Source organism: Triplophysa rosa, linkage group LG5, assembly GCF_024868665.1.
Source record: "Triplophysa rosa linkage group LG5, Trosa_1v2, whole genome shotgun sequence".
NCBI lineage: Eukaryota > Metazoa > Chordata > Actinopteri > Cypriniformes > Nemacheilidae > Triplophysa > Triplophysa rosa.
The window spans coordinates 20343470-20366091 of NC_079894.1; the positions used below are offsets into that span (position 1 = coordinate 20343470).

General features: G+C 39.0%; 1 protein-coding gene across 2 annotated transcripts; it reads right to left on the reverse strand.

Moving 5' to 3' along the window:
• Positions 1-476: 476 nt before the first annotated feature.
• esyt2a (extended synaptotagmin-like protein 2a) lies at positions 477-22373 on the reverse strand. Of its 2 annotated transcripts, XM_057333447.1 has the most exons (23): positions 21613-22373; positions 16710-16751; positions 16067-16201; positions 14983-15059; positions 14801-14873; positions 14216-14305; positions 13342-13397; positions 10622-10742; positions 10365-10541; positions 10095-10177; positions 9950-9998; positions 9602-9691; positions 8469-8564; positions 5940-6002; positions 5323-5397; positions 4553-4639; positions 4192-4341; positions 3563-3972; positions 3253-3351; positions 2867-2998; positions 2631-2736; positions 2473-2522; positions 477-1847 (listed from the first exon to the last, which is right to left on the reverse strand). In XM_057333447.1, exons 1-23 carry the CDS (start codon positions 21991-21993, stop codon positions 1805-1807), a joined length of 2685 nt encoding a protein of 894 aa, XP_057189430.1. In that variant the 5' UTR covers positions 21994-22373; the 3' UTR covers positions 477-1804. The 2 variants fall into 2 exon arrangements, with proteins under 2 accessions (XP_057189430.1, XP_057189431.1); XM_057333448.1 differs by lacking the exon at positions 5940-6002.
• Between the last annotated feature and the right edge of the window lie 249 nt (positions 22374-22622).

Here is a 22622-nt window from a genome sequence, read left to right on the forward strand (position 1 = left end):
ATTATTTGTTGTTAAAATAATGTTAAATGCAAACGTGAATTGTATGCCATACATTAGGGTTTTAGTGATGAATAGGTTATTGCGTGTTTTTGTAATAATAAAAAAAATAATTGAACCTGCTTTTCATAACTTTCATTTGTATGTTTATCCTGACCAATGATTTACACGTTAACACTAAAGCAAATGTTGGTGTTTATTTAAATAAATAACAGACAGTGAGGGTGTCCATTTTTTAGGCCGGTAAAAGGCTACAGTTTTATCTGTATATGCAAACGTCCTATTCCAGGTATTTACATAAAATATTTTTTGCATTAAACCACTTTATTTGTGCATAAAACCAATAAAGTCAAACAGAAGCTACATTTAAATGGCTTCTAAAAAATAAATTTTTAATGAAAACTTTAAATAAAATTGTTATATTCATTTTACAAAATCTGACTAACCGTAGCATCCAACACAAATAATTGGCAACCCTGTACTGGTACAGAGGAAAATGTTTATTATTGCAAAGAAAAAACAACATCACCAGATAAAGAGACAATCTGATGTCAAATATCCTCTCAGATAATATTGTTGGTCAAAAGGCACATGAAACATATATACATCAATAAGGCAAGCTGAGCTCAGAGGAACACACGCATACTTTTGCTTTAAAGGTATTCATAAGCATAATAAAATCTGTAATATTATACACAATACTTTATATAATAAAAACACATTCTTGCTGCTAGAAACAAAGTCAGAACAGTTTGAGGTTTAATCGTCCGCACACGAAGCTCAGCTCAGTGGAACTGCAAAAGACTAAACCGCAACCTTCATTTAAGATCAAACCATACACAAAACATGACGCTGACACTCAGATGATTGAAGGACAGGCTGTCGTGGTAGCGTGTGTGTGTCAAGTGAGCAGGTGTGATTTTGTAAAAGGAGTGAACATGTGACCAAGTGCTATGGCGAAAGCAAAACAAGATTTAGAGATACGACAGCATTGGATTTCACACCAGGTGTCCAGGGTCATGCGACGCTGTAACTGTCCATGAGTGTCTGCCCAATGACAACTAGTTCTGTGATAGAGGATGCTTAACCACACCAGGGAATTACATATACAATACATATACCAACACTAGGGTGTGCAAACATTTGTGTATATTTGGTTTCATCACACACTCACGCATCATAATGAGCCAAGCATTTCTTTGGTAGATTTGTCTCCTAAAGATAGCATAATGTAGACATGCCAAGAAATGACAGTTTAACACCTTTCATTCAAAGAAACATGAGTTCAGTGCTTTTTGACAGGAACTCTTAAGATTAATATTCATAAAACCTTTCAGAATACTACGTTTCCTTTTTAATATTTAAAGTATTTACAGTCTAAGCTCTATTATACTGTATATATATATATATATATATATATATTTATATAGAGAGAGAGAATCTCGCCACCATAAACATTTGGTGGATCTTATCTTGGTTTATAAGTCTTTAATGTGTAAACAACTAATTCTACAGATGCCACTGAGCTTCGTCCCTTGTTTTTTACTTTACAAAACACACTCTTTAAAACTATGGCTCTCAATCTCTCTGTCATTCTCTCTCTCACTCTTGCTTAGTGCACATAACATTAATAAAGTTTTTTTTACTTACTTTACACTATAAATTTGCTAAAAGTGATAAAAACAAGACCCAACAAATACAAATTGTGTCCCGAGGCTAAAACACATGGCTTAAATATCTGACGTGTGGAATCTTGCATATGCATTTGCATTTTTTATGTGTGGCTGGAGGAAGTTGTATCCTGTGACTAAGGGGATGGTCGCCTTTGTCCATCCACTGTAAGCTCATACCTGTCATACAAAATAACAAATGCAAACACAAAGACACATTAACAATGGATATACTCTAATGTAAGTGAAACCATTTATTTTAGACCTGGTTGAATCTCACATCAAATGTTAAAAAATATCCAGGTAATAATCACTTCACAACCAAAGGTAAATTATATTTTGGATACAGAAAAAACTATTTTTAGGACAATTAAATATGATTTTGCATCACTCATAACCTTTTCATTTCTGTACATTTTTTTTAATAAAAAATCATTATTAATGTCGTTTTTGGCATCAAAGTAATGAACATTTAAGGAGGTAATATACTTTTATGTAACTGAAAATAATGTCATAATGTATAAACATCTTTGTTTTAGGGCAAATATGTGACCCTGCCTGTGAAAATCTAGCTGAAGTAATTTTTTTGTAAATGTGACGTAAAGAATATTCTGTGAAAATATAACATTGATGTATTGAATCCTGACTGAGTAGGGCCATGACTAAAGTTGAAATTATAGCAAAATTAATGGTTTAAATCAAACTTTGATGCTACTTTATTTAAAAAAAAAAAGTACTTTATTTGTACACATAATAGTTCTTATTTCAGTACTCAATTTTGTTAAATTGTATAAAGCGCTCTTACCATTGTGTGAAACTCTTTGATATGTCCTCGGAGGTCAAGTCAACTAACACCTGAGAGTCAGAGACACAAAGTCAGAGTTAAATTGAGAAATTTGACCATATTTTTAGTTATTTCATGGATGCCATAAGGGGTGTTATTTATGCGACAAGTTATGTCACCTTTCCCAGCAGCCCTCTGTTTTTGGACAAGATTCCTCCTCCGTTCTTAACAGCCACATCTAGAGTTCTTCTGAGTAATTCCACAAGTGACACGCTGAATTCAAACCTGCACACACAATTACAGTAAAGATGTCTGTTTTATAAAAAATAATGATACTTGATTTATGACATGGCAAGTGAAGCGCAGACTGGATGAGGGAAAACATAAATGAGAATGAGAAGACGAGAGGACTGACGTTTGATCGTAGATGGGGTTTACAGTTTTCTTTAGTGTGTTTGTTTTTCTGCGTCCGGAGCGTCGTTTATCAGGCAGCAAATACAACCGGACGTATGGATCCGAACCACTTTGAGTAGAAGAGATCAGATTCCTGCAAACACACACACACACAGATATTCAAAGTTCCCACAGTGGCCAAATGAACTTCCATGAATTTGACATTCACTCCAGTCCATTAGTACCTGATCATTCAAATTTAGACTGATTTGTCATGAATCATTCACATCATCTGCGATATTTCAGGTTTTATTTATGACAGCACTGCAGATTGAAAACTTTATATCAAAGTTCTTATGAAGCAGTGAAACATTCTGGTACATGAAAAGGCAAACTTGCATATTTTACCTGCAGGCGTGTACCACGACAATCAGTTTGTTTCTCTGAGAACTGTGCCTGATGGTTAGTTGAATCTCACCCAAAGGAGCAAAACCAGGCGTGGATCCACTGTAAACACACACACGTAAAACTGCAGTTGTGAAGTTTGCAACAATAACAGATCTTAAACCAAAAAAGAAAAAAAATGAAAATGAGTGATTCAAGCTGACAATAATACACATTGTCAAGGTTCATTGTCTGAACCTTGAGGGACCGGTCAAAACACGCTAAAAATGCTACGACAAAATTTTTGCGAGTGTTGCCACACAGCTGTACATACTTCTGTAACTGTTGTATTGTTCTCTGGAGTTCCAGGGTGGCGCTGGGGTTGGAGATATCAGATGCTATGCTGGGTGTCGGCTCTTTGCTGTTCAGCTGTAGCTGAGAGCCAGAAATGGCCAGGTTGGACGCGCTCCGCCCTGATTTATTAAGTCGGAAGGGTGAGTCCTCCAACAAGTCTGTTTGCTGTTCCCTCCCTGAGGGTGTCGGAGTGGGAGGCTGGGTTCTCGGGGTCGGGGTTCTTGCGGTTGGGGTGAGCTGAGATGTGGGTGTCGGGGCAGGGTTTGCAACAGCGGGTTGGTGAGGGGAGGAATTGGGGCCGACGCTGGCGCTCGGGCGACGGACCTGAGCTGATGATGATTGAACTGATGATGATGGATCTGGTACAGTCAATTTCTCCGAACAAAAAACCTGAAACATGCATAAATAAATAAGATTCAGGATGCTGTTGTTTCTTGATTTGTATCTAGAGTTACTTACAATACAATTGTGCATGAATTGCAAATCGTAAAAAGTACGAAACTTTGAACTTATGAACTTTGAAGGTCTTTAAAGGTTTAGATGTGCATTTATACACTCAAGAGAGCTGCACTTTTTTACTTGTATTGCATGTATTTTGGCGTGTTTTACCCTAAGCGCCATCTTCATCTTCAGCGTAGCACCGGGTCCTGAGTTCTTAAGTAAGAATCTCTCAGTGACTGTCATTTGATCTTCCTGCATTAGTTTAGATAGTGGATAAGTGATTGTCCCCATTGAACACTCTCGTTTCTCGTCTTTTACCTGCGCACACACAGACAAAACAAATGAAAAACAACAGCGTGTTTATTAAGCATATATTCATTTGATACAAAGCATCTTGCAATACACTCGGCATTCTGGGGGTTCTTTATGGTCTTTGTGCACAATGCTGAAAATTTAAGCCTCAACCTTGGACCTCTGTTACAAGACATATCTTTAACCACCAGGCCCCCTTCTCCCCCATTTGCTCTACCTCAACTTCAAGGTCCTGACTCTTCGGATTGTGGATAAGGAATGTGAAGGCTTCCTCCCACACCGGCTCAGTTGTTTTATATCGTGTCTGTAAAGAGAATCAAATGTAAAATATTTAACCCCAACTGAAAAACAAAAGCTGCATTTACTAGTTTTCCATTAAAACACAGTGATGCTTGACTCCAGCAAATGTTCTGTGTGAGAGAGCACCATTACAACACACTACAGCGCTCAATTAATCAATGTATGGAACTACTTTACATTATCGTAAAGGGTTTGTTATTCAAAAATCTTAAATCTGGTGGGCCGCAAGTCTACAGTGGTTTAAAAACATGAGATTAACTGTGAGATAAATGACAGGGAAATGATTCTGTGATTATAGATCCGTTCTGATAGAAAAAAGTTTGTGTCTATCTTTCATACAAGACCATTTCTATGAGCGCTAATGTATGGACGGTGTCATTGGACACATGCGCCTGGCCCGAAGTTCCGGTCTGTGTTTGGTTATAACATCATTTATTTTATCTAAAAAAATTATATAAATTATAATATAATATTGATTTATATTGTATATTAATGGTATTAAATTAAATGAAAACTACTCAACACTTATTGAGTTTTTGCAGAGGTCTACCGGAAGTTAAGGTGGGCCACATAACATTTGTTTATGTTGTTGGCGCTGAAACCGTCTCTATTTTATGTCTATGATTGCACCTGTAGGAACAACACAGTTTGTTGCACTTCCAAATGTGTGCGTGTCAGTTTGTTTACCTTGCTTTCATAGGATTTGTGTCCCACAGTAAACTGGACTAATGGACTGGGCTCACTGATTACTTTCTTACCAGACTAAAGAAAACCATAAACATATAAAACAGTTATTAACATCCGTTCCACATTCAAAAACATTTTAAACAAGAGTGAACAGCAACCACATAATTCCTAAATCCAATAACATTGGAATTAAACCACACAATCAATGAGAATCATCTCAAACATGTAAAAGTGCTTAATATTTCCACATTTACAGACTGATATTAGGTTCAGTACTGACTAGATCAATGAACTGAATCTGCTGCATGCTGTCACTACCATAAACCAACAGGTCATTTCTGAGTTTGTACAAACACAACATTTGTAAACCCATTTGTGCCCATCGTCCAATCATTTCATTAAAAATCTGTGAATATCAGGCTAAAATTTAATAAAGTGCTTCTCAATGAATCCCAACTGTCTGACCTCAGGCCATCAACACAAAGAGTGATGCAGGTCTGGATGCGGTTAATAAGAGCAGACAGACAACACACACACATCTGCGTGATTCACGTACAATCATCCATATGTAGACTTTCAACATGTGTGTATAAACTTCAAGAAAATCATTGCGTTACCTTTATCCCTTTATTGACTTTATCCTTCTTTGAACCTGCATTGTTGAATTCTAAAGGATTGCGCTTATTTCCCCAGGCAGAAAACGACGAGACACACACGTACATGTACACGCACACACACAGACACACAAATACACAAATACAGGCAGGATTATTAGAAGCATGACATGCAGAGTTAAATTCAGAATTACACAAAAATGTACACACAGACATTTTGGAGCATTAAAGGGGTCATATGACACGGCTAAAACGAATATTATCGTTTGTTTTAGATGTAATGCAATGTGTACACACAAGGAAAGATTTAAGGTTCAAAAACGCTGTATTTTCCACACACCGTGCATGTTTGTATCTCCTCTTTGCCCCGCCTCTCTGAAACACGCAGATTTTTTACAAAGCTCATCGCTCTGAAAAGCGAGGTGTGCTATGATTGGCCAGTTAACCAGTGCGTAGTGATTGGTCGAATGCTGCAAGCGTGTGACGGAAATGTAACGCCTCTTACCATATTTGGAACATCAGGTTCCAACGCGATTGTACTGACAGGTACGCCCACCTTACTTCTGTATACATTTGGGCGGTTTTAGTCAAATCATACCACAAACTGACGTAGATTTGTGGGGGTGTGGTTACACGAGGCGTTTCAGGCAGGTCTGGGTGAGCATTCGCTTTTAGATAGAATGCATCTTTTGTTTTCAGACACTTTCATTTTTGCAATTTTACGTCTCTAACACACAGAAAAACCCGTATTCGCGCCATTTGACCCCTTTAAAACTAGTACACACAAGCACAAAATGAATGATGAGTTAAAGAATTACATGTGTGGTTAATGCAATTAAAAAAGAAACAAAGGGGTCTCTTTGTCTTTATTTGTATGACTGATGAACCCATTAACACCCATCTGATAAAACAATCCCAGATCAACACATCAGATCACAGTTTATAGAGGGGGTGGAGTTACATTCATTCCCATGTGACATCTGGGGATGTAATGACGACAGAGTAATGGACAGTGAAGGAAAAAGAACCAAAGAAATGATGACAACGATAAAAGAGAAATAACGTCACATCAATCCAAAAAGAATCAACCCACACTTCACCGATATGAATCTACTTTCCAGAAATATGCAAACCAGCTCACAGCCTGAAACCACTTTACTGTCCCGAGCGAGCACAACTTAGATTATACAACAGTTCTTCTCTAAAATGATATAGAACTGTTGTATTAAAGCAGTATCACACTTATTATGGTGCTGTTGTATTAAATATCAGTGTGTATTATTTAGTACAATACCTTGACTTATGTATTTCATACAGTGAAGTGCAGAGTGAGACCTGTTACATTCAACATGCGCCCAAAATAACACCCGAGACCGAAACTAAATCCAACAGAACAGCCCCACCCACACCTGTCTCACTTCAGTAGCTGTTTTACAGCCCCACCCATGACCCACAGCTGGAATGACAAGATCCATCTTGTACACCCGTTTAGTATGGTTACAAATGAGATTATGATGTAATCAGTGAGGCTACATTAACATAGTCTGGGATTAATAACCAGGTTTGAGAAACCTTTTTTATGTCCAGTATGTCTCCATTTGACATCAGATCCAATATATAGTCTGAACATGACTGACAGCTGTGTTTTGATGCTATGCGAATGTAGCCAGATATTTTCCTAAACTGCCTCTCACGCACTTTATTCAAATACCCTCATGAAGCAAAACACCCTTTTACACCTTGTCTACTCCGGACGCGACGCGCTACGACAAAAGACATTAGAAACTCATTAGAACCCATTATAATCTTACATGTGGTCCACACTGGATGCGTCCGGTGTAGACACGGTGTTCGAAAAGCACACAAAAGAAGATATTTTGAAGAAAGTTGTTAACCGGCACCTGTTCACTTGCATTGGTTTTGCGTTCATACAAGAGAAGTGAATGGGTGCCGGCGCTGTTCGGTTACCAAAATATCTTCTTTTGTGTTCTGCGGAAGAAAGAAAGTCATAGAGGTTTGAAATGACAAGAGGGTGACTAAAAGATGACAGAATTTTCATTTTTGGGTGAAGTATCCCCTTCATAAACAATAGCATGCTGAAAGTATAAAACAGCACATAAACAAATCACTCAGTGCACTCTAAGCATTAAAGCACCACAGGAAGTTATAACCTGCAAACGGGAAGCTGATCTCTAAAAATGAAACCGTAACGGACACAAAAAAATTCAACAGAGGTGCTGGCAGAGTGACTCACAAACATTGTCCTGTAGAGGGCAGAAGTGTTCTCACAAAACACCAGCCCAGCAGAGCGGCACTCTCTCAGACACTCACTGCCAACCTGCCCCTCAAAAATGCTCTTCACCCAAAGCGTCAGGAAACACAGAAAGAGACAGAGGATGAAGAAAGAAAAGCCCAAACAAGTACAGAAGTGATACCAGATAAAAGAGCAAAGGTGGAATGGGGTAAAACAGAAATGAGGAAAACAAGAAGGAAAGAAAATGCCTGTGTGTGAATGTGTGCTTGTGTGTTTACCGGCAGGTTTTTGGCTGAGTCCAGGTGCACCAGCAGTAACGCTGATGAAAGTCCATCATTGGCCTGTCCTTTATCTGCTTTAATGCTGCTCAAAACCTGAAATATAAAACGGTCATAAGTGCCGTGTGTGGGTATCATAACCATACACACAGGTCTTATTTCACACACTAGTAATATTTAGCATTCCGGTTTACTTATAATTAATTTAAAGGAATATTACAGACTCAATACGTGTTATACGGATGCTATCTGTGTCACTTTGGCAATAACCGAAACAATTTTAACATTTAGAATAAAGATCTAGCAATGACAGTCTATGGAGTAAGTACTTCCTAATAGGGAGAAGAGCCTGTTTTTCAAGTACACAGAGCTGTAAAGTCTCATTTGTCCCTTTCGGCAGTCAAACGACTTTTTTGGTCATGTTACAAATGTAATTCCTGTGGGTGGAGCTTGCTCCATGTAAACAGTACTTTGCAAATACACAAATCCCTTTCTAGTATCCTTGCACCAAAGTTCCTAGGTTTCTTAGCGTTAAATGGCGATTTAAATGTGGATTCAAAACGCTGCACGTAAGATAAGGTTAGTAAATGACAACATGCTAATCTTATTGTGACAATGTTCTAGACACGTGTCTGTATTTTTGATCATGTGCATTCATAATGTTTCTTCTAGTGCAATGCCACACAAACCTACACAATAAATGTGACTGCATTGTTTTAAAATTTTGCTTTAAAGGAATAGTTCACCCAAAAATGAAAATTCGGTCATCATTTACCTAGCCTCAAGTTTCAAATCGGTATCAATTTCTTTGTTCTGTTGGACACAAAAGAAGATATTCAGAAAAATGTACGAAACCAAATCGTTCTGGGGCACCATTGACTACCTATTAGTTTCGTACTATAGAAGTCAATGGTGCCCCAGAACTGTTCGGTTACAAACATTCTTCCAAATACCTTCTTTTGTGTTCAGTGGAAAACAGGTTTGATACAACTTGAGACTGAGTAAATGATGACAGCATTTTCATCGTTGGGTGAACTGTCCCTTTAAACCTAACAAAATCCTGAAAGAGCAAATATCAAAGTCAGGTTCCCACTATACACTACAAAAAATGTGTCTGTGTATGTGTGTGTTACCTCATCAAATCTATCAGGCGTAGAGAGAAGAGAAAGCCATTGTAGTTTCAAGTGAAGCTTTCCTGTAGCAACATCATCGAGATCAAACCACTACACACACAACAGAGACGCACCCAAATGCACATTAATACAAGAGGGGAACTTGTTATAAAAACAGTCATTTTGAAACATAACACTTTAAAATAATGCATTTACTGATCAGGTCTGCATGTGCTATTTAGCTTATGAAAGCAGTGCACAATAAAAACACATCTGGATCTTCTTTACAGAAACATCATCTCTGCTGAAAACCTTTAAATTCAGAAACAAAGTTTAACAGATGACCACGGAGCAAAATGTTTTTTGTACCTCATCTACTTTTCCTTCTTTCTCTAGCTCGTCTACGTTGAGTTTAATGCTAAAGACAAGAGGAGGAGAAATCAAATGATTAAAGAACACATACAGAGACGCCCGTAAATGTCATGTTTGGTGCTCGATTAATCACAGTTGTTACCTTCCCAGAAAATCATCTTTATCTGGGTCCTCATCAAACAGCTCAATCTCCAGATTCTGATCCGGGTGATCATACACAAATGCCTAAAACACACAATGAAGACATACCATAGGCTACTGTTAGCTATCATCGTAAACTAACATATATTTTTGATAGGCTTTCCTAGCGTTTTACAAATAATGAAATGCTGAATGTGGCAAGATTTAGTTCAATTCTGGACAAATGTATCCTAAAAGCATAGTTAAATATGTACACACACACTCATCTAACCTCATATACGGCGTTCCATTTCGGGTTTACCGTCTCCTTGATGACTTTGGATCTAAAGAGCTGGTTACCCAGCTGAATGATGCCGTATGGGTCCGACTTTCCTTTTATTAAACCGCCCAGGAATTTGTCCTTCCCTATCAGTTCCTGTGCCTCGAGAAAGTGGATCCGGAGAACAGCCTGCACCAAACACACGTTATATTATATGATAGAAAGATTGTGTATGTCTGCATTTGTGATTGTGTGTGTATGTGCTCCACCTTGGGCATTGGGAAGCGGCGATTAGCAATTTCTGCTTCACCTAAAAGTGGAATATTGATTTTGTTTGGCAACACCAAGTAGCTGTAGATGATATCCTGAATAATCCCGTCACTTAGACCACTGCGAGAGAGAGAAAACAGTGATGTTAAAAAAATCTCACAAAAATTCAAATATAAGTAAATACAACTGTCGATTTGGTTCAATGAATTCATAAAGCATCTGAAATGTTACCAAAAGACATGGTAAATCTGTAAGAAGTCTTATCCCCTATTACAGGGGTCTTCAACGTTTTTCGGGGCAAGGACCCCTTAGATGAGAGATGCATATTGTCACAGCAATATTATGTTAAGGCATTACATTAGCACTATTATGTTATTGTTACACATAGGCTAAATACGTTTCTGTGTATTATTTTTGTTTTTAATATAGATTGCTTGATTATTTTAAGGGATTTGCAGCATCAAACATTTTCATTTTACTGTGAGATGGACAATTAAACATTTATTTGAACCTTAGTTTTTATTAAGGCTTCAATGAGATGACTGACCCTTGTTAATGGCACAAAGACTATTCTAGTGGAGGTAGAGGTTGTCTCTGGACGCAAAAGAAATTAGTGCTGATGTTATGCATTCCGTTGTAAAATCAGGCTGTTTTATTAAGTGTGATTCTTTTTTTTCTTCCGCTTCTCTGTGTGTTGCAGAACACACCGCTATTTTATCATTCTGAGCTCCGTTGTCTTTCTCGTGGATCAGCATTGTCGAGGCTGTTACACGAAAATAAACACTTGCGGTTTTTTCTGCAGAGCAACTTGTTTGACGTGCACCATCAGTACTACACGGTGCTTGTTTCATTGATTTTAAACACGTAAGAGAGTTCTGTCAGAGTTTACAATGCAGAAGCGGTGTGGTGTCATTTGGCTGTCAAATTAGCGCTTTACAGCTTTAACAAATTTGAACAGAAGTTCAGAAACATATGAGAATGCACTTTATTTGCACACAACTCTTTATCGGAAGGTGACCGAGGATGCACTGATTCTCTGCCTGAATGGATGTTTTTGTCTGCACGCACGCAGGTTAAAATTGCAATGCGCCCATGCTTGACATTTTTAACAAAAAGTTGCCTGTCAGTAAACTGTAAGGGGGTTGAAGACCCCCTGCCCAATCACATTTACATTTATGCATTTGGCAGACGCTTTTATCCAATGCGACTTAGATTGCATTATACTATACATTTGCTTTTTATGCGCAATCCCTGTGGGATCGAACCCATGACCTTGGCATTGCTAGTGCCATTCTCTAACCACTGAGCCACAGGAAAGCCATTGACTCGCACAGTACTTATTTTCCCTACTATGGCAGTAAATGGGGGATGAGATCTGTTTGGTTACTGACATTCTTCCAAATATCTTCCTTTATGTTCAGCAGAACAAAGAAATGTATACAGGTTTGGAACAACCTGAGGGTGAGTAAATGATGAGAGAATTTTCATTTTTTTTGGTGAACTGTCCCTTTAAGACGGGTGCACACTGTGCAAACATGCTCCCAGCTAAAAGCCATGTAACAATGTGGGATCTCAGATGTCAATAATGTCAGACTGTACGTCAGCAAAGACTTTAAAAACAGAAATACTAATGAAGACTTGTCCGGAGTTTTACATCATACATTGTTGTAAGAGAAGCCACTGGAACCTCGGAGAGAAAGAGAAAACCTCTGACACTGGAAGAATTTGATCAAAAATTTGATCGCTAATCGGCTGCCTGTGAACATGTCAAACTAGCGATCAAAGACTACAGATTTTAGCACAGGATAACAAAGAAATACATTTATTTCATTTAGTTTAAAATAATTACTTTCAAGTATAGTTTTAAACTTACTAACATATCGCTTAAGACTTACAAATATAAAAACTAGAATTAATCTTTATTAGGAGCACAACTTATGTAAATGTATTTACAGTTTACTTGAAATAAATGTATTTCAAACACATTTTTGTATATTTATTTTTAACTAGGGCATAGGAACAGCCAAATCAGGAACAGTCTGGAAACTTCTTCTTGTTTTTGAAAAGTCATATTCTTTGTGATGAGGAAAAGTTGACAATTAATTTTTATTTTTGGGGTACTACCTTTAAAAAATGTCCATTCTTTAGATATGTGTAGATAAGATTTAAGCAGATATTGTTTACAGATCAAAGAATTGCAACTGACTTTAGTTCCGACCATAAAGAGCATGAAATGTGATTCTTCACATTGTGTGTGTGAACAAAATCTCATTCTGCACAACTAAACCACAGCTCCACCTAGGAATATGACTATAAAAGGAGAGAGCGAGAGAGAGAGAGAGAGAGAGAGAGAGAGAGAGAAAGAGAGAGAGAGAAAACTGAACAGAGATATGGTTACTCTGGGGAAATGTCACACAATCGCACACACACCGATCACAGAGGTTGGTAGGGAGACCCTTAAGCTCATGTCTATTCTCCCAGTGTTACTAGAGGGCGTATCCGTGGATCATCAGATGTTGTCAGACAGGAAGAGCTACATTTCTGAGACTGGATTGAGGTTGCATAATGTGTGTGGGAATGTGTTATCTGTGCCACCTTAAAATAAAAGATAAATCATGTGACAGCATATGTTGAGGGAGGGTGTTGTACAGCTTTAAATAGATGACATAATAACATACATTACCACCATACACGCATACGTATATAAAGTGTCACTCACTTTATTCCTGGGATGTCCAGCATGTTTGTAAGACCCGTCCAGTTAATATCCAGAAACTTACAGACACAAAGACATGAATAATGAATGGTAAATACGTTCTTTACCGTTCATTGTCTAATAACAGTATTATGTAAACATCTTTACAAATCTAAATAAGGATATCCACATTACATAGTCACTGTGTTTCTGAAACCTCGGATGTTCAAATTCTCAGTTATTTCGGAAATAGAAAAAAACTCTACTTTTTAAATGATTAAATACTGTGTTGTCAACGTTGACAAGCACTTTTTAATACGTTCCATTGGTTAGATATTTGCAAACCCTGTGACAAACATAAAGGCTGACTAATAGTAATGATTTATGGCAAAAAATTTAAATCACAAAATATGGAGATACAAGGTTTCAGAAAGACAGCAGCGATATATTCAATCTCAGTGTAAAACAGAGCCAAAGAGGTTCTTAAAAAATTAAGTGTTATATGTCAAAACCTCCACATAGAAATTACATTTAAAGAAGTTATTTTTAAGACAAGACTACCAGCTAACTTTAATGACATCTTAACAATGAGATACATGAGGAATAAAGATCAAGTTAGATTAGATTAAGTTTAAATGCACTAGTTTAATAGTTTTTAAAGAGCAGATTACCGCAGATTTTTGAGATTGAGGAAAGACTATTGAACCTTCAAAATCACAAGGGTGTGTGTGTGTGTGAATTACAGGCACATTCTCATCATTCTTTATATTGTTTGGTTGTTTAAAGCACAAAACGTCAGGCATGCATTAAGAAAACTTTACAGATACAGAAATATAATTAGAGCATGTTCTTGAACGAGTTGGTCTGCCTGTGTATGTACATGTGATGGTTAGCCTACCGGTTTCTTGAGGAAGAAAACAGACAGTGCTCCAACCAGAGGCATGTCTCCTAGCAATGGGTCCATGATGACCCTCAACACCCCATTAAGCTACAGATAAACACAAATAGACAAAAGCTGAAAACAGAAAGATTCAAAACTTGGGCAGCAGAGAATAATTATAATATTAGGTTTTAATATAATAAAGAAGATATGGGTCAATGCTGACTACTAACAAAAAATACTGTCAGAGATGGGGATAAGTGACAAGTCCAACTGCTCTGAACTGTTACATGAGTTTATATCTGACTTGGTAATCTAGTAATGTCCTTATATCACCCTCTCTTTTCTTCTTATTTCCATGAACTCCTCTATCCTATCCAATAAAAGGCCAAAAGCCCATTAAAATAAAGAAATCCACTTGCAGATATGAGATGTCTTTCAGCACTCTCTTATGATTGTCTCTAAACTTTTATTAAACACAGTACACTTATGACATTTTAACCAACTTGTGAGACATTTCAAAGCCCCCTGTGAGGTTGTTCTGGCGGTTTTCATGGTATCTAAAAAAAGTAACTGAAAGTTCAAATAAAACCTTTATCTTACCTGTATACTCTTGATTCCTGCACGGCAGTAATATTTCTTAATGTCCACATCGATTTCTGTGTTCCCGACAAAACTGCACCAATATGACAACGCATAAAAGTATTTCAATTTCTCAACCCAAAAAAAGGGTATCAATAAATAAAGAATTACTTAAAAATAAGGATAACTGCATGTGTGTTTACCTGATTTGTAGGTCCATAATAATCTGTCGTCTATCTACATTTTCTGTATAAACTTTCACTCCATCAATTCTGAGGGGCTGAAGTCAAAAGAAAAGTGAGAGAGAAAAATCTATAGTTCACATTGCTATATTTTGGAGACCAAAATCTCCTCTGAAGTTAAAGGGGTCATATGACATGGATAAAACAAATATTATCGTTTGTTTTAGATGTATTACAATGTGTATACACGATTTAAGGTTCAAAAACGCTGTATTTTCCACACACCGTGCATGTTTGTATCTCCTCTTTGCCCCGCCTCTCTGAAACGCGCAGCTTTTTACAAAGCTCATCGCTCTGAAAAGCGAGGTGTGCTATGATTGGCCAGTTAACCAGTGCGTAGTGATTGGTCGAATACTGCAAGCGTGTGACGGAAATGTAACGCCTCTTACCATATTTGGAACGACAGGTATGCCCACCTTACTTGCATATACTCAACTCATACCACGAACTGACGTAGATTTGTGGGGGTGTGGTTACACGAGGCGTTTCAGGCAGGTCTGGGTGAGCATTCGCTTTTAGATAGAATGCATCTTTTGTTCCCACACTTTCATTTGTGCAATTTTACGTGTCTAATACATGCATGGGCAACTTATAACACACCAAAGACACAGAAAAACACGTATTCGCCCCATATGACCCCTTTAACTAAAGTAAATCTAACAAAACCGCCCTTTAGTCAAAGGTAAAAAGTAAATAATTAATCATTCAAAGTTTTCTTTTAGGATTAAGACCAAGGTTAAGCTTAGCCCGTAGCAATTCTAATGTGCTTCATAAAAAGCCAACACAAGTAGTATGTCCTCATTTAGATAAACCAAACCAAACCACACCAATGCATGTTGGTTTGACCTACATTGAGGGGACAAAAATGCTCTCACGAAGTAGGACATTTAAGAAAACCACAACTGTACATATAATTCCAATGCTTTAATAGACATAATAAACAATAAAAAAAAGATGGTAAGGGGACAGAAAATATATAGAACAGTAGTTACAAGTTGTTAAGTCGCTAGAAAATAATGATAATAGTATGAACATGTGTCTGTACCTTGTCCCCCATGTCTATCTTGGAGAAGGTGAATGTACTGAGTTGTGCATGAGCCCCCTGTACTGCTGGTTCAATGGTCTCTTTAAATAGTTTCTCTACAAACTGACAAATATACGGCCACATCTGCTGTACTGTCTGAGAGAGAGAGAGAGAGAGAGAGAGAGAGAGAGAGAGAGAGAGAGAGAGAGAGAGAGAGAGAAGAGAGAGAGAGAAGAGAGGAGAGAGGGAGAGGGGGGAAGGGAGAGGGGGAGAGGAGAGGGAGAGGGAGGAGAGAGAGAGAGAGAGAGAGACAGGGACAGGGAGAGGGAGAGGGGAGGCGAGAGGGAGAGGAGAGGGAGAGGGAGAGGAGAGAGACAGAGACAGAGACAGAGACAGAGAGAGCAGAACAGAGACAGAGAGAGAGAGACAGAGACAGAGAGAGAGGAGAGGGAGAGGGAGTGGGAGGAGAGAGAGAGAGAGGAGAGGAGAGAGGGAGAGGGAGAGGGAGAGGGAGAGGGAGAGGGAGAGGGAGTGGGAGAGGGAGAGGGAGAGAGAGAGAGAGAGAGAGAAGTTAATTCTCATGAGAAGACATTTCTAGGTTAACACAGATCCATGTCTATTTGTATAAAACCAACCCACTACACACACACACACACACACACACCTTGTTGAGCCACTCCACTCGCTCCACATCTGGAAAGTGAACCTGGAAAAGAACACAGATAAAATATTTAACAATTGTAATAAGATGTATTCATGTAGAGTAAGCTGCATGGAATTGCAAATGAATGGAAGCTTATTTATAATAGATTCCTGCTGGCTGGCCTGAGGTTTGTCAGTCATGTTTTGCGCAAAACATCCCTTTAAACTGTTCTGTGGATTTTATTAGCGGAGTTTATCCCACTAATGTGATGCAAATGAGGCTGTGAGAAACAGACATATCGTACCATCCATTACTTTTGCGTACTTCAGCCAACAAAAAATTCAGATTCAATGACGAATGAGTTCAAGGTTTGTAAAACAGATATGACTCAAGACCTTAAAGACTGTATAACCTATTGCAGACTGCATTTCCATTCGTCATATCACAGGCTTGTTTTCAAACTTGGTGCTAAACATGGTGCCAACCAGAAATAAGACACGTGCCCTAGCATATGAAAACATGACTGTGGATGTCATTTTAGGCTTTAGACACTTTTATTGATAGAAATATTAAATATGAGACATTTAGATTTACTAGAGAGAGAAAAGTGATTTAGGATCATCCAGAACGTAATGTGTCTATAGCTAGGCCACAAAACATGCCTTCTTCAAGACTACTTCATACATGCTAAAGCTGGACTAATAATATGATCACATGATAGTAATGTGCCCAAAATGACACTGTGCATCTCTAGGTTTGTTGAATCAGCAAAAGCATAGTCTTTCCCTCTCTCTACAAAGTATTGTAGACAATATTGTGGTAATGAAAAGAACTTGGATGGAAATAGAAAGAGAGATTCTGGAAAAACAGAATGGAAAATCCCTGACTTGCTTCTGGCTCCATTACTTTCTCATATTTTCCTGAGGGAGAACGCCAGCCTATGACTCAAAGCTGTGTTATTTCCTGATTATACGCACACAGAGCGGCTATAGTTAGCTTGCTAATTCCCAAGGACTGTCATACAGCGGCGGCCTCTAAGCCGATATGATATTACACAAAGACAACCATCTGTATACATGTCTTATCTTTTCCATAAACACACACTATACTTCAAAGAGCTTCTCTGGGGGTCAAAGACTTTTCTTGTGACTGCGTATCTTACTTCACCTCTTTATGCTCGTCTGTGTGACAAGAAAAAAGAATTCATGCAATAATGCCTGTTACAACAGGGCTGTACTTGACATGACATGGTGAGCTAGCGCAAGCATGTAAAGCTGACTCACAAACACACAGTAACATGCTGACCAACCGCTGCAATGTATGTGTGATTTATTTGCATGGGCGTGTGCGGCTGTTTACGATCTGATGTTCAGCAATGCTATTTCCTGTTTAAGCAAATAACTGTCATGGGATAGACGTGTTGTCCAACTGAGGACAAACAAACACACACACACACACACACACACACGCTCTAAGAGCAGCAGGAGCGATGAGGAAGGATGTTATATACAGTATAGATTTGACCTCAATCGACCTTTGTATTGTAAACTGAATGATTTGGTGAAGTATAACAGGCACTCTGAGATGAGATGACTCGGCAAAAATGATGAACAGGTCGGAAGGGATTTGCAATTTTTAAGCCCGTATCTATCAGGGACTACAAGCAGGATGTTGACTGGCCAGCGTTATTTTTGTTTACTGGTGGAGCTGAAAGATCGACATCAGCGCTGGCTCACCCTAAAATGTCTGTTGTCATCTACTCACACGCATTCAATTTCCTTCACATGTGATGAAGGGTTTTGTGCGTTTTTGAAGAAAGCGGAGGTTAACAATTTTTGCCAGAGATTTAAAAAGTATCTGCCTTCCCCCATTCAAGTAGATAGGACTGTGGACTTGCTCTTAACTGCCCAGAGGCGTTGCAAACATGGCCGCAGTGACACGACTTCCGTAAACGGACTTTGGAATCGATCAGCGAAGAGAGACAACATGAACTCTGGGCTTCCTTAAGAGATGAGATGACGGCTGTGGGGGAAAATCAATAGACAGACTCTTCACTTTTTATTTGCATGCAGCAACAATCATAACCAAAAACAGTTTCAAATAGATCTCTGCACTGACTGTACTATAACAAAAATAGTTTTTTTGATACTTATTGTAATGATATCGTTGGGATTCTTTTCAGGGCATCTTCTTCCATCACAATTTATTAGACTTTAAAGGACTCGAACATTCAAAACGTCAAACTGCTGCAAAAGAAGAAGAAACGCAGAAGAAGAAATTTTGAAGAATGTAACCGAACAACGGCGATACTCATTCACTTCTATAGTATGGACACAAAACAATGCAAGTCAATGGGTACCGCCGTTGTTCCTTTACCAGCATTCTTCGAAATATCTTCTTTTGTGTCCTGCCCTTACAGAAAAGACACACGAAATTCACATGTGCAAAAAACACATGTGATCACATGTGAAATGTGTGTTTTTGGAACATTTTGGTGTGAATTCCATGTGAATTCGCACGTGAAACCCATGGGATAACATGTAAAAACCCATGGGATAACATATGCGACATGTCTCCACATGTGATCACATGTTCTTCACATCACCACATGTTGGACATTTTATCCCATGGGTTTTTACATGTTATCCCATGGGTTTCACGTGCGAATTCACATGGAATTCACACCAAAATGTTCCAAAAACACACATTTCACATGTGATCACATGTGTTTTTTGCACATGTTAAACACATGTTGTATACATGTGATCACATGCGAAAAACATGTAAAAAACATGTGAAATTCATGTGTCTTTTCTGTAAGGGTGCAGAAGAAAGAAAGTCATAAAGATTTGAAATGACAAGAGGATGAGTAAATGATGTCGTCAAATATTTAAACAATATTTAAGGTTGGCGGAATGAAATTGTTCTGTGCAAACACAACGCCTGTCCATGCAGCCTTGCATGGCCAGAGCGGGAGCGCAGCAATTACATGTCCCCCCACCTGGGGAACCAGAACAGTTTATGATGCGTACAGGATTCAATTAAAATGATCCGACAGATACGGGCAGATATGGAGGAGATGGGGATGGAGGTGGGTTTTGAGTGTGGCACGGTTAAGCAGCTGATAAGGAGCTAAAGAAAGGCAGTCTAGTATGTGTTGTATGACTAGTTAAAAGATGATTTGCTGCACCTGATGCGATCGCTGATGCAAGCTTGACTCACGTGACCTGCCAGAACTGAAGCTACGCTTGATTTTTTGGTGAATTATACCTTTAATGCCTTAAGAGACAGCAGGGCAACTTTCTAAACAAACATACTCTCTGGTGGTCCAGTTTAAGTTTGATGATTTATGAAAGGGTTGGGAGTAACCAAACCCCTCAAAAATCCTTGTGTGCATGCTTCTTGTTCCAACTAAAATGATGTTTAATATAGTGATGTTCTTGTTATTGACACCCACACAAACACTGAGACACAATGGGGCGAGAGGAGTCCCTTAATAACCACAGCTGCCCTCCAGGTAAAAAGTCCTTTTATGTACTTCAGCTGTAGTCCAGAAATGGTGTTCCTCATCTGGTTGGTACATTCACTATGAGAACATTTCCTCAAGCATGTGAGTCAGTGCAAGCTGGTGATGTCATAATTTTCACACTTTTTTCATAATAAGGAGTCTCTTTAGCAACATGCCACACCCACTCCGAGGAAGCTCTGTCACCATCTACAAAACTTTTATCGGACAAACGAACAATGTTACATGCAACTGTTTACAAACATACACACAGACACCCATCGAGTGAATAAGACCAAAACTGATTAAAGTGTTTATTAGAGCATTACGCAAGTGTGGGTGTCTGTGTGGGTGACACTTTAAGAAGACTTTGCTCTTTGGTTTTGAAAACAACCGCAGATACAAAATTAACACAACATTACGCCTTCGAGTTCGTTCACAGGCGGAGAACAGTCCAACCGTAGAAAACCAATCCTGAGTCATAATCAGTCAACCTGAGTTTCACGACTTACCTGTTCATGTTACTGGACGTCTACCTAAAACCGAAAGAAAGAGAAACCTGTCCTGGGCCAGCAAGAGCGTTCTAGTTAACAAACACAGAAGAGTTCTGTCTCTAAATGCGTTTTTTGGCACACAAGCATGCTGCTGATACGCCAGAACTATGATCTCAGTTTGGACAAAAGAACACCTATTTGTTTAAAGTAACAAATACCGCCTGAATACACTCGGAAGGCCAGAAGAAGAAAACAACCTAACACGGTGTAAAACAGATATGAAAACCTGGTTTGTCACACAAAAGGGATGTTTTTCTAGTTATGACATCAGAGCTGATTCTGAATGCATTCTTTGATGTAGTGGTTGATCATTTATTCAATGAATAAATCTAGATTTAAGCATGTTCGTACATATTTGAACATGATTGCGTTTTAAAGTTTGTAAATATGTGTGTACTAAAAGATTAGTGGCGATGTCCTTGAAAGAAATCAAGTACTGCAATCTTTGTGGTTGGTCAATAAACGTTATTCAATGGCTGAGACTTAATGGTTTTGGTCCAGTCTTGAATATTTGATCTCATCCTTCATACAACAACAGTTTACTGGGAAAGATGTACGTTACGTGCACTTTTCTGAGAGTTCGCATTTAATTTGTGATCTTGATCGAAATTGTGATCATCGGAGTCATTCAGGCACGCAAGCAATGCCATTGAATATACAACCACCAGACAGCAGCATCAGACTTTAAACCATGTGCACACACCCCACACAGAGCAACGACACACCGGTTGAACTGGGCAACAAGGAACTAGAATTAGTCCTAACGTACAGGACAAGGCTGGGGGCGGAGAGGTCGAAGTTCACAATGCAAATCATTAGTAGATTCATTGATTAAATGTAACAGTAGTCTGTCTGTGTCACTCACCCACGGCGGCAGCTCCGACGTCTGGACGCTCTGACGCACCGCTCGCTCCTCTTGCTCCAGAAACGCCAGCGCCTGGTTCACCCGAGCGAATCGTTCTCCTCCCCGGTTCCGTTTGAGCCAGAACAAGGCGGCCAGGCCGATTAAAACCCAACTGAAACTGAACTCTAGATATCCCAGGACGTAAATGGGGAAAATAAGCAGGAATGTCTTGGCGAATTTAATTCCCATCTGCGTGGCGTCCGCCACAGACGTCTGTGGCTCCTCGTCCGTTACCACCGGTTTGAGTTGACTGACATCTCCAGGTTTCGAAACCGAGCTCGGTCCATTCGGACTGACCGCTGGTCCGGGTTTGGGGTTTACTCCGTTAACCGACGCGCTCATATCCAAAATAAAAAAGACAACTAAACAAACTAAACAAAAGACAAAAAAGTCAGAGAGAGTTTCTATAGAAACATCTCAAACGTGTAAAAGTCAAAACGCGTCGCGTAGCTCGGTTCCGGGCTCGTTCCTGGAGCGCAGATGATTGGATCAGCGAAGCTCCCTAAAGCGCTCCCCACCCGACCTTGCCTTGTATGGGCCCGTGATTATCCGCCCTTCCAACGAACTTCGAGTCTTCCAGCTGCTGGCCGTCTCTGCTCGCGCCACGTCTCGCGTTCACAACGTACACCGCGCGAGCTGTGCGCGGCACCACCTCTCGCGCTTACCACATCCTGCACCAACACACGGGCGCTCTGGCCAAACCCTCTCTTCTCTACTGTGACATACAGCCAGGAAGCTTCACCGGTGTGGCACCACGGTCTGTAAGCGCCATCCTGTGGACTCCACTGCACGCAAGACAGTAAAATACAGAATCACGTGTCAAATCTATTTATAACTTAATGTCAAGTTATTTTATGGACATGATTAATGCCACACACACATAAACACGTGATATTTACATATACTTAGATTTCAATAGCAAGATATTTTATGGACACTATTAAATGTTGCCATATAAAACATATAATAAT